At 33.4% G+C, this 16,068-nt stretch overlaps 1 protein-coding gene across 1 annotated transcript; it reads right to left on the reverse strand.

Moving 5' to 3' along the window:
• Positions 1–3,212: 3,212 nt before the first annotated feature.
• prkab1a (protein kinase, AMP-activated, beta 1 non-catalytic subunit, a) lies at positions 3,213–15,148 on the reverse strand. Its single transcript, XM_056467546.1, has 8 exons — positions 15,026–15,148; positions 9,483–9,687; positions 9,225–9,394; positions 5,984–6,077; positions 5,791–5,905; positions 5,547–5,680; positions 4,398–4,466; positions 3,213–4,305 (listed from the first exon to the last, which is right to left on the reverse strand). The coding sequence occupies exons 2-8, from the start codon at positions 9,627–9,629 to the stop codon at positions 4,228–4,230; spliced, it is 807 nt and encodes a 268-aa protein (XP_056323521.1). The 5' UTR covers positions 9,630–9,687; positions 15,026–15,148; the 3' UTR covers positions 3,213–4,227.
• Between the last annotated feature and the right edge of the window lie 920 nt (positions 15,149–16,068).

Genomic DNA, 16,068 nt, shown 5'->3' on the forward strand with positions numbered 1-16,068 from the left:
TAATTTATACGAATTCGTAGGAGTTCAGTTGTACGAAATTGTACGATTTTAAAAAGGAGGCGTGGCACCTAACCCCACCCCTAAACCCAACCGTCATTGGGGGATGAGCAAATCATACTAAATTGTACGAATTAGATTGTACGAATTCGTACGAATTAGCCACTAAATCAAAAAGTTACGAATTGCTGTGTGTTGATCTTTCCCTTGTGGTCTCCCATCCAGGTACTGACCGGGTGCAGCTTTAGTGGGCGACCATGTGAGAGTTGCAGAGGGTTAGCTGCCGAAAGTTTACCTTAGCATTTAGATGAAAAGACATGCGAGGCAAATGTTTGCACAACTAGAATGTGCCCTCTTCTGTTTTTTGAGCTAATTATATAGATCTACTGTACATTATATGCCTATATAGTTTGTAACGCACACCCACTAAAATCTAATTCAGTGTAGTTTATATACCAAAAACAAAGCAATCCAGACATAAGAAAAATCATTCATTTTCTTTTCGCCTAAGTCCCCTTAATAATCGCCAACTTATCCAGCATATTTAGCTTATTCAACTCACCTGTACCACATGTCTTTGGACTGTGGGGGAAACTAGAGCCCCCAGAGGAAACATGCGTGAACACGGGGTAAACATGCAAACATCCACACAGACTGACCCTGAAAGGGTTCGAACCAGCGACCTTCTTGCTGTGAGGCGATTGTGCTACACCGTAATGTAATTCACCATGACGCCTGAAAAATCATTATATTATATATTAATTAACTCCCAGTCTAATGTAATCACATACTCGTTTATTTAATCAGTAAAAGATTGAACGGAATATTAATATTGTTATAAATGTTTGTATTATTTTGCTTCATGTGTATACTTTTCTTTATATAATAAACAACACATTTTGCTTAACATATATAACTTCTAAAATTGTTTTACTACACTTTGGAACTTATTGTTTAACAGTATTAATATATTAAATAACAATAATTAGTGCATCTGTTACAGTATTTATTAACCTGTGTTAACATTAATTAATTAATAGAATGCAGTTGTTATTTATTTTTATGTTGCTTTGGGTCTATTTAAGATATCATGCAACTTTTAATTGAATAATTCTGGTGTATTGGGTTAGTTTAATGATATTAAGATTAATAAATGATATAAAAGTATTTTTCATTGATAATTCATGTAATTCGTCTAATGTAGGTAACTTATGCTAACGAGAGGAACCTTATAAATTGTACATTTTATAATATTTATTTATTTATTTATTTATTTATTTATTTATTTATTTATTTATTTATTTATTTATTTATTTATGCCTTGCTTGTGATATGCTTGTCTCTTAAGTTTAAGATTTTATTTACTGGGAAAATGTTCACATATTTCTTTTTTGTCTAAAAAAAAAAAGTCATTTGCGAAATAAAACACAGATTAAACACAATTAATTCCAATTAACAATGCAACATTCCATAGTTTGGAGTTTTGCTTCATGATTATTGATCCCAAATCCTCTTTTTAAACTGTAATTTTCATTTTTGACCTACACCTACATTGCAGAAAGACTTGTCTTCACTGCACAACTTGCGTCACGGGTGACCTAAAAATGAGCAGTTTATGTACATCATCCATGCTAATATCCTAGAACCCATTATGACTGTAATTTACTTAAGCCTTTATATTACTGTTCAATTAGGCAAGTAATTGCTGAGTAATGACAGAGATGCTTCACGTTTTCCTTAAACTAATAACGTAATAAGTAGAGCAAGACACGTTGGTACTTGCTGCAGGTGACCTGAGGACACGTTGGTTGTGTGTGTGTGTGTGTGTGTGTGGTCCGCAATGTATATTGAATTTTATAATATTGTGATAAATTGATGCAATCTGAGGAGAAAATTTGTTGATTTACCAGCAGCATTAACTTGAAAGTCTAGTTGATGCTGGGAGATATGACAATAATCCTTAACATTTTATGAATAAAATTTAGATAAAGTGGTCCAATTGGATAAAAAGGGATCATTTAAAAGTTAAAAAGTGATTTACTCTCCCTCATGTGGTTATAAACCTTTATGGCTTTCTTCTTTTTAGCACAAGAAAGCTGATATCCTAAAAAATACTAAAAACAACTTTAAAAATACTATGGAAGTCAATGGTGTCCATGCATTTTTCAAAATATCTTCTTTTGTTTTCAACAGAAGAGCTCAAATATGTTTTGAACAAGTGAAGGGTGAGAAAATGATGACGTTCGATGATGAGTTTTCTTTTTTGGGTGAACTATATAAAGGAACACTCCACTTCATTTCAAAATGGGCTCATTTTACAACTCGCATATCAAACAGTTGAGAATTTATACATTTTTAAACCCATTCAGCCAATAGTCTGGCACTGGAAAATGAGACCTTATTTTCTAGGCCGATATATCTATATAGGAACTATACTCTCATTCCAGCTAATAATCTGCTGCAGCCATGGTATATCAACAAAGTTCCTTGAGTATTACTCCAGAATGAGAGTATAGTTCCATATCATATAAGTGGAGTGTCCAGTTAAGTATTATTAAGACAGTTAAGTCAGTCAATGAATAGATTTCAGCACATATATAAATAAAATATGGCGTCTGCAAACAAATTATGCTTTACAAAAAATACGCTTTGATGAATTTTAAAGTCTCAAACCTATTTTTAACAGTTCTAAAAGAGAATAGTTTAGTTTAGAATAGAGATAGTTCACTGGAAAATTTAAATTAGCTAAATTTTCAAATATTTGCAAGTGATTTAATTCACTTACCCCGAGGTCATTCAAGATGTAAGTGACTTTAATTCTTCAGTTGAACATTAGAGAAGATTTTTAGCTGAAACTGTGGTCCTTGTTGAGTCAAATTAAAATCAGTCACTACTAAAACTTTTGGGGGGGAAAACATACTAATACTAAAGCAAACAAAATACAAATGGCTCCTGATGATAAATTGAGGTCTTATAAAGTGAAACCAATGAACCAAACAAAGAAATATTCCTACTAACATAATACATGTTTTAAACTAAGTGTATAGTACCTACTATTCAGTATGTTATACTGTGTAATGTACACACTAGGACATTAAGCTTTCATTTCAAATAGTAAAGCTGAAAACCAAGCATAAAAGGCATTTATGATTTAAAAAGCGAGAGATCTTCATCCTAAAAAAATACACATTTATAATTGGGTGAATAATTTATTCAAAGTGATATTTAATATCAGAGAGCATGACAGATTAAAAGTCAACATGTTTGCAATATGTATTTGGTTCTGATTGAATAATATTGCAGAACATCCAAATATTAAATAAAAAAATTATACTATTTTCAAGTAACTAAAAAAAACTGACTTGGTTTCCTAAATGAAACATGTTTTCTTTAACTACATTTTTTACTATATTTGGCCCCCAAATACTGTATATCTGCTGATAACAAAACTGTTTTCTGTTAAATAACAAGAAAAGTCCTGCAATACTTAATAAAATAATATATTAATATCTATCTACACAAGCATAAAATTCAACACAAAATGAAACAAAAATAATCGCTATGCCCTATTTACTCTCATCCCTGCAGGCACAGGATGTCAACATGACGTCATATTGACGTTGTACCCCAACGTAAACCAACATCATGAGGACGTTGGATTTTGTTTGGAAATGAAAATCGTGTTGACGTCAGAACCCAATGTCAAGCTGACGTCAATGTCCAACGTCCAACCAAAAAACAACCTAAAATCAACCAAATATAAATGTCTAATCATATTACACCTTGACGTTGTCTGGACGTTATCACTATGACATCTGTCAGACGTTGGATTTTGATCATTTTCCAACACAACCTAAAATCAACCAAATATCAACGTAACATCAAAATAACGTGGTACTTAGACACTGACTAGATATTGAATTTTGGTCACTTGATGACCTAAATCTAACCTAATATTAACGTCTTATGATGCTGTGTGCCTGCTGGGATTTTTCACATTCAAAAACCACCTCCGCTGGTTCAGATTCTGTCAATTTGTCCCAATCCCACTGATAAATGTGTATCAAAAAAGTTTGCCAGACTAAAACTAAATAAAAACAGATATGTCCTGTACCTCTACGCTATTTCTATCATTCTGCTCTGATTTTTATTTCTCTAAAGTGCATCTCTGTACATCCCTATTTACATCAATACCTACTATATTAACAAAGTAGACAGAAGTGCTGTTTCTCAGATTGGCTTGTAAAGCAGGGTTGTGACATATTTCTTCTTATAGCGATGGGTGGCGCTGAGAACCATGACGCCATCCTGTCAGAAAGCCAGAGATACAGGAAGTCATCAGAACAGGTTTTGGAACAACATGACTTCCTCTGAGAGAGCTCTATAAGATGCCTTCTTACCTTAATGGACAGAGCGTACAGGTGATTGAGCATGACGTGATTGGGCTCAGGGAGCAAAGCTGGATCACACTGGTGGAAAACAAGAACCAATGTCTATTAGCATGAAATTATTTGACTGACAGCTTATTTTGACCTTACATTTAAGTTTAAAACTAAGATGTAGTAGTGTAAACGGAGCAGTGTGCTCTTAGTGTAAAATTAAAATGACTTAATCTACTACTCATTTTAAAAAATATGGGTTTCAATCTGTGTGTATGGGCTATTTTATTGTAAAATGGGCCTAAACATTTTTTTTGACAAGCTCTGTGACTTTTTCACCTAATGTAAAGTAAGCAAAACATGAGCAAGAAAATCCTTTTAAAAAGTGACTAGCACACCAATGGCATTTGTCCATGTTGTATGTACAAAATGCAATGCAATTTTGACCCAGATAAACGTAGAATATATTTAAAGAAATGTTCAGAAAATCATGGATTCTTAAGGTTTAGATAGGGTTACACTGAAATTAAAATTCTGGAATGAAACTGAACATTCTGGATGCACTTGGCTGAATCCGAAATCAAAAAATGCTCTGGAGTATTTACAGACTATTTTGTATGTAAAGTAATTTTGTGAGACTTTTAAAACTTAACTCAAAAACTTTAATTGTACTAGATTTATAAAGCACAATCCAATAAAATAAACACAGTTTGTTGACATTAAACATCGAGCTGTAGAACATATATTTCATAGCGCAGCATTTTCCGCATCAGGTGTGAAAGCCATGCAGTGACTATAGCTGGAGGAAGAGTTTTTCTCTTTAAGATGAAAATGAGCATGATTTTCAGCCAATCTTTTTCAGTAGCCGAAAAATCACTGTTCAGTTATAGAGCTCTTGAATGCATTTGACTACAGTATTCATCAACATGATTATTAATTCCTTTACAAAAAGAAAATAGTAATATATTCCATTCACAATTACTTTAAATTAAACAAACGACATCCAATATTTTGCCGTAAATTGAATTTTTATGAATGAATTCTACAATTCCATCTGCATTTTATATACAAAAGGTCATAGGCCAAATCAAATCGAACTTATTAGAGAATTAAAATAATAATTGTTCTACTGACAGCACTAATGCACATCGTTTTTTTGTAGATACTCACAGAGATGCCTGTGTCCTTATTGAGGATGACCTGAAGGAGGTGAGGGGGCAGAATGGGTGGAGATTTAAATTTCTCCTCCTGTTTGGGTGTGTAAGCGTCCTGATGGTACGGGCCTGGAGGAGAGCTGGACAGATCTGAAATCAGTCAAGACAACTCATGATTGATCATGTTCAAAACCATTCCTGCATATCGCCGTGTTATGAAGCAGATTTAAGGCGAAATTGAGCAGATATTATGCTCATACCAGACATATCAGAGCATTTCTGCGAATCCACCATGAGTGCATCGAACACTTCGAAGTCTGTCTTCTTCACCTGGATGATGTTGTTGACCGTGCCAAGCTGGTTGGTCACCACAGGCTGAGGAGAAGATGTTCAATGTTATGATGGTTTACTAGAAGTAATGTTGATGGTGATTATGATTGAGGTCTCAGTCACCTCTGTTGGGTCGTGTGTCCACAGTCCATCCACGTAGAATTTATACTGATGCTCACCCTCAGGTAAATCCACAATCGCCACAAAATTATTTTGACTATTAAAGAAAGCAGAAGAAAAAAATCTAATGATTCAAATGAGTCAAATGAACTGGATTTGATGTGTATCTTAGGGCATGTGTTGTACACACTGCACCTGTTCGTTCCTTAATTTTGTACAAAGTACAAAGAGTTTCTGCCTTGTTTCTTGCCCAAATAACTAAAAGTTCTTCAATCCAAGCAAAAAATATAGTTTTGCTTTCAGAAATTGCTTTCAGAGTTTTTTTCTTAAAACAAGCTAAATAATCTCCCAATAGGGTAGCAACATAATCTAGTTCTTACTTTAAAATAAGATTATTTTGCTTGTTTAAGGAAAAACTCACTTATTTTTCACATATTTTTGCTTGTTTAGAAAATGCTTCTTGATTTAAGAATAGGGATTTAATGATTCACCGTGAACCAGTTGAAAATTGTTTCAAATATGTGACGATTCAAACTGGTAGAAAAATGTAACGAATCGCAATATATTTTTGAACAGAGGGAGTGCTGTGTTTACAGGCGCAAGCTCGCTTTACCTGCACATCAGCGGCGAGCAAGAGGTGGAGCGGCAGAGTAAAATGACAGCAGTGAAGTGCGCCAGACAAAACAAACTCTGTGTAAATACTGTGAAAAGATGTTTACTTACGCTAACAGAACAACGAATATTATGCACATAAACCTCCAGAACAGTGAAGAACAACTATAACAGATGTCTATACGAAAAAAAATATTAATAAGCCAAAACCACGCAGACCAGATGATTTGCAGCTCTGCTTGCCCAGACGAGTGCTACAGAGATCACACGATGCATCAGTGTTTTCATAGCAAAAGTGTGAAGATGTTTTTCAGACTGGAAAATAAAGTTGTTCTGTTACAGAAGTCGGTATTAGATTATTTTACCCTCTACTTGTCAAATTTGTTTATGCATATTGTAATAATTTGCTTATTATCATTCAATATTTAGAAATGTTTTAGATTATCTCTTCTTAAGCTCATACTTCACGCTGATACTTATACTAATTAATTATACAAGTAATATTAATTATTCAACTTTATATCACTGTTCAACTCAAGTCTCTATCCTACTATATAATTAGTAATATTATAATCCGCTTTCTATGCCAGTGGCCAGTTGCCTGGACCAGAAGTGGATCTATTGACCACCTCTGTACACACTGCTCTCTGGTTTAGGAAAGGCTTTCCTCTTCACACCAGCCATCTCAGTCCCCAGTAAGAGTTTTTTCAGCAGGGGACATTGTAAATGTGCAAAGACCTCAGCTTATGCCTGAAAACAGAGATATGCTGATTTTTGTTTTTTAAATATGTAAAATTGCAGCACAGTCACAGTATTTCTTTGTTTATATCAGGGGTCACCAAACTTGTTCCTGGTGGGCCGGTGTCCTGCAGATTTTTGCTCCAACCCTAATCAAACACACCTGAACAAGTGACCCCTGGTTTGTATTAATGAGTCTTCTTTAGTTTGTATTATTGTCCTTTTTTTGGAATTTATTTGTTTTTAAAATAGCAATTTGGTTATGGCAGAAAAAGTATTATTTTGCAAAAAGTGTGCAGCATTTAAGAAAAGAATGAAAGGGCTAGTTTAGGATTAGTATCGTAAATCACATCATATCGTGGTGAATCGTCACATCCCTATTTAAAAATCTTAAGATATCTGGACTAGAAAAAAGAGAAAGTATGAAAACCATTTTTATAGTGTACTGGGTATATTGGGGTGATTAATGTTGCCAGATCTTGTTAGAAAAAAAAGAAAACAGTAAAAAAAAAAAAGCCTTGAAGTCAACACAAAATTTCACAACCATAAACACAACTCCATACGCTGAAACAACAGCCATAAATATAATTATTAGGGTTGGGTCGATAGACGATGACATCGTCCATCGCCAATGGCCAATAGACATAATGATGCTGAGCCGGCATCGCAATCCTCTGCCCCACCTCTGTCACAAACCCGCTCGCAAAAAACACACATTTAGGCCCCGTTTACACTCCTACATCTTAGTTTTAAAATGGCATTTTAGAACGAAAACGATCCACATACACACTGGCGTTTCATCTATCATTTCTGAAGAGCCCTCCATCCACACTTATACTGCTGAAAATGCACATCCCATGACCATACACACACACACACACACAATGTCATGCGCTTTGAGCACAAAACCCCAGAGAGTAGTGCACGTTGGACAATTTATCAAGGATGTACTGCTGGATCGCGTCTCACTATAGTTGTTAAACATGATATTTAATTCATGTTGTCTCTATATAACGACTCTTCAGTCTTTTGAATCTATCAGGTAACGTGTCACAGCGTCAGTACACTGCTTCAATTCTTCGCTGTCACGCTTGTATTTATTAATTTTGGCGAAAACCTCAGATACTGTTGGTTGGTTGCTGTTGGTTGTGCACCTTTTTTACCAACCAAGTTTGTCAACGCCATTATAACGACACAGATCACTCGGCCTATTCATGCCAGAGTCCTGCAGAAAAAGTGATTGACAGGTGGTAGTTTGTGTGTAACTTATCTTTATTTATTTATGATTTGGTAATGGGTAAAACAAAGACCATGCGGGTCAGGTAGTTGAAACGGTAGGCTACAAATAATTAATTCATCAAACAAATTTTTGTTCCGTTTTTTGTTTTTGTTTAGTTTTGTTCTGCAAACTACTCATGATATTTCTTGTCAATTTAAAATAAAATGTCTGTAGAGTATAAAATGACAATTGTAAAAAATAACAAAAATAAATTGTAGTGTTTATTTGTTTATATGGTTTGTTTTATTGTCTCTTTTATTCTTGTTTATGTAAAGCACTTGAATTGCCACTGTGTATGAAATGTGCTATATTAATAAACTTTCCCTGCCTTGTCTTGCCTTGTTAGAAAATAGATAGAATTTTTGTTTCTATGTAATTTTATTTTACCTAATTTACTGTACATTTTTACTTTATTTTAGTGCATTGTGAAGTGTAGAGCATTTCATACACATCCACATCCAGTATTAGTGAACACAACTAAGATCAGTGGACATTTAAGACAAAATCTTCATCAATTTATACTGATAATTTTGAAAAAAATCAGATTTTTCATCAAATGTTGACATTTTTCTTCATTTAAATGAGCGGAAATGTTTACCATAAACATTCACGTACCTTCTAATCAGAGGAATCTTATTGGTCCAATTATTAAAAGACCCAGAAATATACACTTCCTTTCCAGCTCCTGTCCAGCGAAACACAGTGGGTCGATCTAAAGTGTCAGTCTTTTCGCTGCTCTCCAGGTCGGGTCTCCATTCAATGAATTCTTCCTTTTCCAACGGTGCCTAACAGAAACCAAACACATGATCACCACATCAAAACCACAATTAAATCTCTTCACAAGCAAACCAATAAATGCCATCCAACAGACACCTTCATGTCCTCCCCGTGAAAAATATCAGCATCTTCAGGGCTGTCCATTAGGATTTTTGGACGATCTCCTTCCTTAGTTCCTCGACTGTCCCTTCGGTTGGCCTTTTCCTGGCCCATGCCTGCCCTCTCACTGCTTGTGTTCCCCATAGTGATCTAAACAAGAGGTCACACAGGACGAGCGGCCGCTGTATGGGCTTTAAATGATCTGTAAACAAAAAACAAACATCACAATGCTGTAAGAAACAGTCTTAATTTATTACACAGTTGCATGGAATACTTAATTCTGATTGGGTTAGTCACATTGATTCCAAGATAACATCCTTTGAAACTAATAACACACACTCATCTGGGCACTTCAAATCATCTTGACGGTAAATGAATACAGTCACATCCATAATTATGTAAACCATGGATGGAGGTGGACAAAAGATTAAAATTTGAACAGGAATGTGTCTTGTTTATGATCCGATCGACTAAAACACATCTTATTACCTGGTGTAAACAAGGCAGCAGTACTAGTAACAATTCCTATTTCACTAGCTTTTTTACTCGTCTTATCTTATGACTAGTCCAAATAGAAGAGTAGAGTTCAATTAAACATTTTACTAGTAAAATAAAGTTTTTTACTAGTAACATTTCAAACAAGTACTAGTATCTATTAAATATATACTAGTATCTAATGAATAAGGACTAGCATCAAATACATTTGTACTAGTACTCTAATTTTTAGGAACTATTATCTAATTAATAAGTACTAGTACCTAATGATTATCTACTAGTACATAAAATATGTACTAGTCCCAGCTGGAATACATACTAGTCAAATCGGAATAATTGATATCTCATGACAGATCTCATAAAAATCATTGGAAAAGTTTTAAATTTGTTAGTAGTAACAACAAAAAAGTTACTAGCCACTATTAAAACTCCTAATATCTAACAAATAAGAGCTAGTATCTATTTAATAAGAACTAGTATCTAATGAATAAGTACCAGTACCTATTAAATAGATCCAGGTATCTAATGAATTCGTACTAGTATCTAATGAGTAAGTACTAGTATCATACATAAGTACTAGTATCTATTTGATAGGTACTAGCATCTAATGAATGAGTACTACTTTCTAATAAAAAGAACCAGTGTCTTATGAGTAAGCACTAGTATTTTTTATAAAGCACCAGTCTCTAAAGAATAGACATTAGTATCTAATGAATAAGCACTAGGATCTAATGAACGAGTACTAGTATCTAATGAATAAGCACTAGTATCTAATGAACAAGCACTAGTATCTAATGAACAAGTACTAGTATCTAATGAACAAGTACTAGTATCTAATGAATAAGATAATGAAAAAGATACTAATATCTAAAAAAATGAGTACTAGTAACATGAAAATAGATACTAGAACAAGGTTATTGCTAAAATGTCAAAACGGCTTGCCATACACAGTGCGTGATCAACATGGGTTACAAAATAAAAACTGCGCATTTCTGCACAATTAAGGAAACTGACTGAATCAAAAAGTTATTCAAACTGTGTAATGGCAAGAAACCAAACACATTAAAACAAAAGTAATAAGTCTGCTTCGAAAAGTTAAGAAATAAAAAGTACAGATATTTGTGTCAAAAATGTAATGAGTAAAAGTTGTCAAACAAATAAATAGTGAAGTAAAGTACTGATACCAGAAAAATCCAGTTAAGTACAGTTACAAAGTATGTGTACTTCATTGCTTCCTTCCCATCTATCTCATTATATGCTTGCCTGTCATGCTGCTGTTTTTGCCTGTTTGGCACAATTCTGTTATTGAATAAAACATCATTTAAGAAAAACATATTTGTTTCTGTCAGCTTTTCTTTAAATTGAGAAATTAATCAACTATCACATCTCCGAAGAATGTGTCCCAATTTTAACTTTTTGTGGCAAGTAGCCATGTAATAAGCTACCTACTTTGCTGATAAACCTGTCTGGCTTTATTCTGTGATAACAACCATCTGAATGTACTTTATCCCTAATGTAAAGCATCACTAATTTCCAATAGATGTTGAGTCTCTTTGCAGTTCTGAAAGTTGATCATAGTTTGAACTGTGGATGCCAGTGATTAATTGACAATTAATTCATTTATTGATAAACCTTCTAACTGATACACCTTAAAGATGGTTGATCAATCAAGCTTTTCAATAAAAGATTTGAAAATATAATCTCCTCACTCCTGTCAGGCCCGTAGCCAAGGGGGGGTTCGGGTTGTTCGAAAGATCCACCCCCCACTGACAAAGGTTCAGAATTTGTCCCATACATGAGCTCATTTGTCCTATTTTGAGCATAAATTGTGAAAATAACCCATCGAAGAATGCTTTAAGACCAATTGGATTCCTCTGTTGGCTGTCATGACTTCAGCTTATTAGTTCTGGCCAATGGAAACAATTATTTTTGAGTTCAATATTTGTGAAAGAAAACATAGCCTGCAATCTGACGAAAGCGAACTCATCTTTCACTACTGACCTTCTGTATTGTTGTTAAATAGAGAAAACATTTTACAAGTAACTTTTAATCTAAATCTTGGACCTTAGTCATGAAACAAAACATGATCATTACAAAGGTGTGAAGTACCAAAGGCGGCCCATATTAAAGTTAATTTTAATACTAATCAGGCTATTGTTATCCATGAATTGTCAATTTAACTTTTCTTACAAGAAAAAAAATCTAGAAAAATTGTGAATCTCTACATTAATTTTTGTTTATTTATTTATTTGTTTGTTTGTTTTTTATTCAAATGGCCAAATTCTAACTAAGGAAAGTTGAATGTGCTGCAGAGTTTGTTATTTGCCTAAATAAATGAACATAAGCTACAGTTTTTAACTTAAAATAAATTAACAAATCCTATTTTTTTCTTAATGACAAATCATGTAATAAATTAGTATTTTAAAGTTGTTGTTTTTTTCAAAATCTTTAAGGAAATGTTTTGGTGCATCAAACAAGGCAAAAAAGGTGCCTAATATGTTATTAAAATACAGTATTTAAATCTCATTATTAAAAAAATGAGGCGAATAACTGCAAAAAGGTCCACTTTTTGAGAAAAAAGAACCACCCCTTTCACCAGGCTGGCTACAGGCCAGCCTGTGTCATCCAAAATGTTCAAGTCTTAAAACCTGAAGTTGATATTCTTTTTTAAATAAAAGCTAGTCTTGCGCTAGCTCTGGGACTTTAAGCAAAACTTAATGTCAAAAAGTCATGGGCGCGCATCGCAGGGCTAGAGCAAGATTAGAATTTGCGTTTAAAAAGTATGTCATTTTTCATTTTATTTTAAAAATGACCAATTGTTTCACTAGATCTGACCCTTTATTCATTCTCTTGTTTATAGCCCTAAGCTGCACTGAAACTACAATTTGGACTTTCAACTCTTCATCTGTTTGCTAACATGGATGCACACACCGTCTATTAGTCATTGCATTTAATCATTAAATAGTTCTATTAAAAGATCAATCATTTATTGTTTTTTTAAATCCAAACACCCTTTTGATTAACAGGTAACAGTGCTTGAGTTTTGAAGACAATAACAATGTGAAGCAATCCCATCTAGCATTATTAAGGTTAAAGATTAATCAATTAATTGACTGCGGCAAATCATAGTATTTTGTGGTAATGGCCATGCTTTATTTTTGAACTCACTCACACTGTTTTCAACGCCATTTATTTTGCTGTTTAACCATATTAAAGGGTTATTTTACCTCAAAATGAACATGGTAACATAGTTTACTCATCTTTGTACTTTTGTTCATCTTCAGAACATGAAACAAGATTTCCAAACCTGAGATTTCTCTGCTCACCCAAAAAGTTTTGAGTTTCTAAATGGTTGAGAAAATAATGTAAGATTAAGATGTATGTTTAAAGAAAGAAAAAAGAGCAAAGTAAAACAGTTAACTTATATATAAACAGAATCAGAAACAGAAAACAAAAAATATACTGTAAAAATAAATATGGATATATCAATCAGTCAAAATAAATGCAGAAACAATAAAAGAGATACAAAGGACTAAAAACTATTGCATGTTACAAAACGATTAATTTCACAGTTTCGATGATTATAAAGGAGAGATTTTGCTCTAGATTTAAAAACTTCATGAACCAACATGTTTAGTCTGTTTAGGTCAGGGGTGCACAAATTTTTCGTATGAAGGCCCAAAAACCAAATATCATTGAGAGCTGTGGGTCGAAGGTAAATACACCAAACTACATTACATTAAAGTTGTCATGGGTAATTTCGGAATTTATTTAAGAATATTTCAAAATAAATATAAAACATTATGTACAATGGTATTAACTAATGCAGTATAACTTTTTTAAATAATAACTTATTGCAATAAAAACATAAACAATCACATTCATAACACAGTAAAGTTCAATGCTGAATACACTAGTCAAGCAGAATCTGCCTTTGACTTGACTTCCTCGGCAAAGTCTCTGCATTGGCTGGTGACAGTATGTACATTTTTTAAAAAATCTGATTAATTTACACCATTGCATTGAAACATTTCATTTCAGTTCGCCTTTAAACAATAAAACAAACAAAGGGTTACATTTGACATACTCAAAAGGAATCCCATCCTTCTCCCTCTCTTCTCAGATGGGATGGCTCATCATAAAATGGCTTACCATTAAAGGTTACCATTGGCCAACTTTGGCCAGCGAACCCTAGTTTGGGCATAGTTAGGTTATAACCTCCCATTTCTTTAAACATTTTTATTACTGTATATGTATTCTACTATTCAGCATTAATGGTAAATATAATAGCCATATAATAGCCATCCCCTTATGAAAACAAATGGCTTTATTATAGTAATAGGTCATTCATTGATCACGTATTACTAGAAAACCCATGCTTATTTTATGATTACCTTGGCTTTAAACATTTAAGTTTTTTGTAGTTGTAAAACTATAGATAACTGTGAGGTTCAGGGTACTTTAATATTTCAATAAATTTCCTCATTCAATTATCTGACATAGTTATTTCATAGTTATGGAAATAATTGTCCATACTTGAGAGTGTTGACAGCTCCATTAATTTAACTGCGTATTTCATTGCTGAAGCTTGAGACCTTATAACCTCGAGGCACAGTTTCTATTGCTCTATTTTTCAGTATGCTTTTAGAAAACCCTGTAACGCAGTCACAGGATCTCATAGGAAGTCTGGCAAAAGAGATAAACGACAAGCCTATTCAGCTTCAAACGTCTGAGATCTATCGTCCTGATATTACATGCAAACCATGTTTTCTATGTTTGTTTATAGTGATAGCAAGCCTTCATGTCAATGTTTATTGTGATGTTCAAATTCCGCGACCCCATTCAACGATGCTACTATGCAAACACTATTAATGTGACTCTGACTGAAACTGATACAGCATTCGCTATTGCGCGCTAGGGTGCAACAACACACTGTAATAGAATAAGCCATATCGAGCATTCTTACAGTTGCAAAATATTCACAAATATTTCATTCATTTAATTATGTCGTTTCAGTCGTACAGTTTTAATGCGACAAGACTTACAGGCCCTTTTGCGCAGTACCGTACGAACTGGCGACCGCTACTTGTCCTCGATCACAGTTATTTCGTCATTTTTTTTCTCATTCCCGTTGCTTATCGTCACAAACTCAACATCCTCGCATCCACTCCGCCCACCATATCTACAGCTACAATGCGCATGCGTGTCGTTAACTGCACTATGCACCCACCAGAGGGAGACAAACACGAGGGTTTATTTCCGCAAGAGAGCTTGCGTTGTTTAGTTAGGTATTAGTTAGGTTAGTTAGTTAGGTTAGTTAGTTAGGTATATATATATATATATATATATATATTTATTATTTTTTTTTTTTTTTGTTCGAGAAGTTTTCTAGTCTTTCAGATGCCATGGACCCGATGAGCTACAGTACAATCATCATCATCATGAAACGTCCATCCTAAAAGGAAAGGGTATCTATATATAGTTTCTTGTGTAAACAACAAAATCTTTTTATTTAAACGTGTAACTGTATAATTTTATAATCATTTAATCGTATTTATTTATTTGTTTGTTTGTTGTTTATATGTTCGTTTTCAATCAATATAATATTATTATTGTTTATTATCATCATAATCATTTTTTCCCCAGAATAGATTATTTTTATTTATTGATTCATCTGTTTATTAATTTTACAATATGTCTACTGATATTTATGTATGATATGTATTTGGGAATTGTTTTTTATTGGATAATAAACCTGTATATATTATAAATTATAAACATAACGTTTTAGTCTTGTTTTATCTATCAATTTAATTATTTGTTCATTATTTAGAACATATATATGGAGGACGTAACCTGCAAAAACAATAAATAAATAAGTACGCAAACAAATAAAGGAATGAATAAATAAATCCACAAATGCATAAATAAAACAATAAATAAATAAATAAAAAATGAACAAATAAATAAATCCATTCATTCATTTCTTTTTGGCTTTGGCCGCCAACTTATCCAGCATATGTTTTACGCAGCGGATGCCCTTCCAGCTGCAACCCATCAGTGGGAAACATCCATACACACTCATTCA

This window comes from Danio aesculapii, chromosome 10, assembly GCF_903798145.1.
Source record: "Danio aesculapii chromosome 10, fDanAes4.1, whole genome shotgun sequence".
NCBI classification, from domain to species: domain Eukaryota; kingdom Metazoa; phylum Chordata; class Actinopteri; order Cypriniformes; family Danionidae; genus Danio; species Danio aesculapii.

Excerpts from the sequence above, each read along its gene's own strand:
- prkab1a (XM_056467546.1), bottom strand. The coding sequence starts at position 9,629 with ATGGGGAACACAAGCAGTGAGAGGGCAGGCATGGGCCAGGAAAAGGCC. Across the intron at positions 6,078-9,224 it reads AAGATTCCTCTGATTAGAAG|TCAAAATAATTTTGTGGCGA; the intron begins GTACGTGAATGT and ends TTTCTTTAATAG. Across the intron at positions 4,306-4,397 it reads TGTACGCTCTGTCCATTAAG|GATGGCGTCATGGTTCTCAG; the intron begins GTAAGAAGGCAT and ends GCTTTCTGACAG.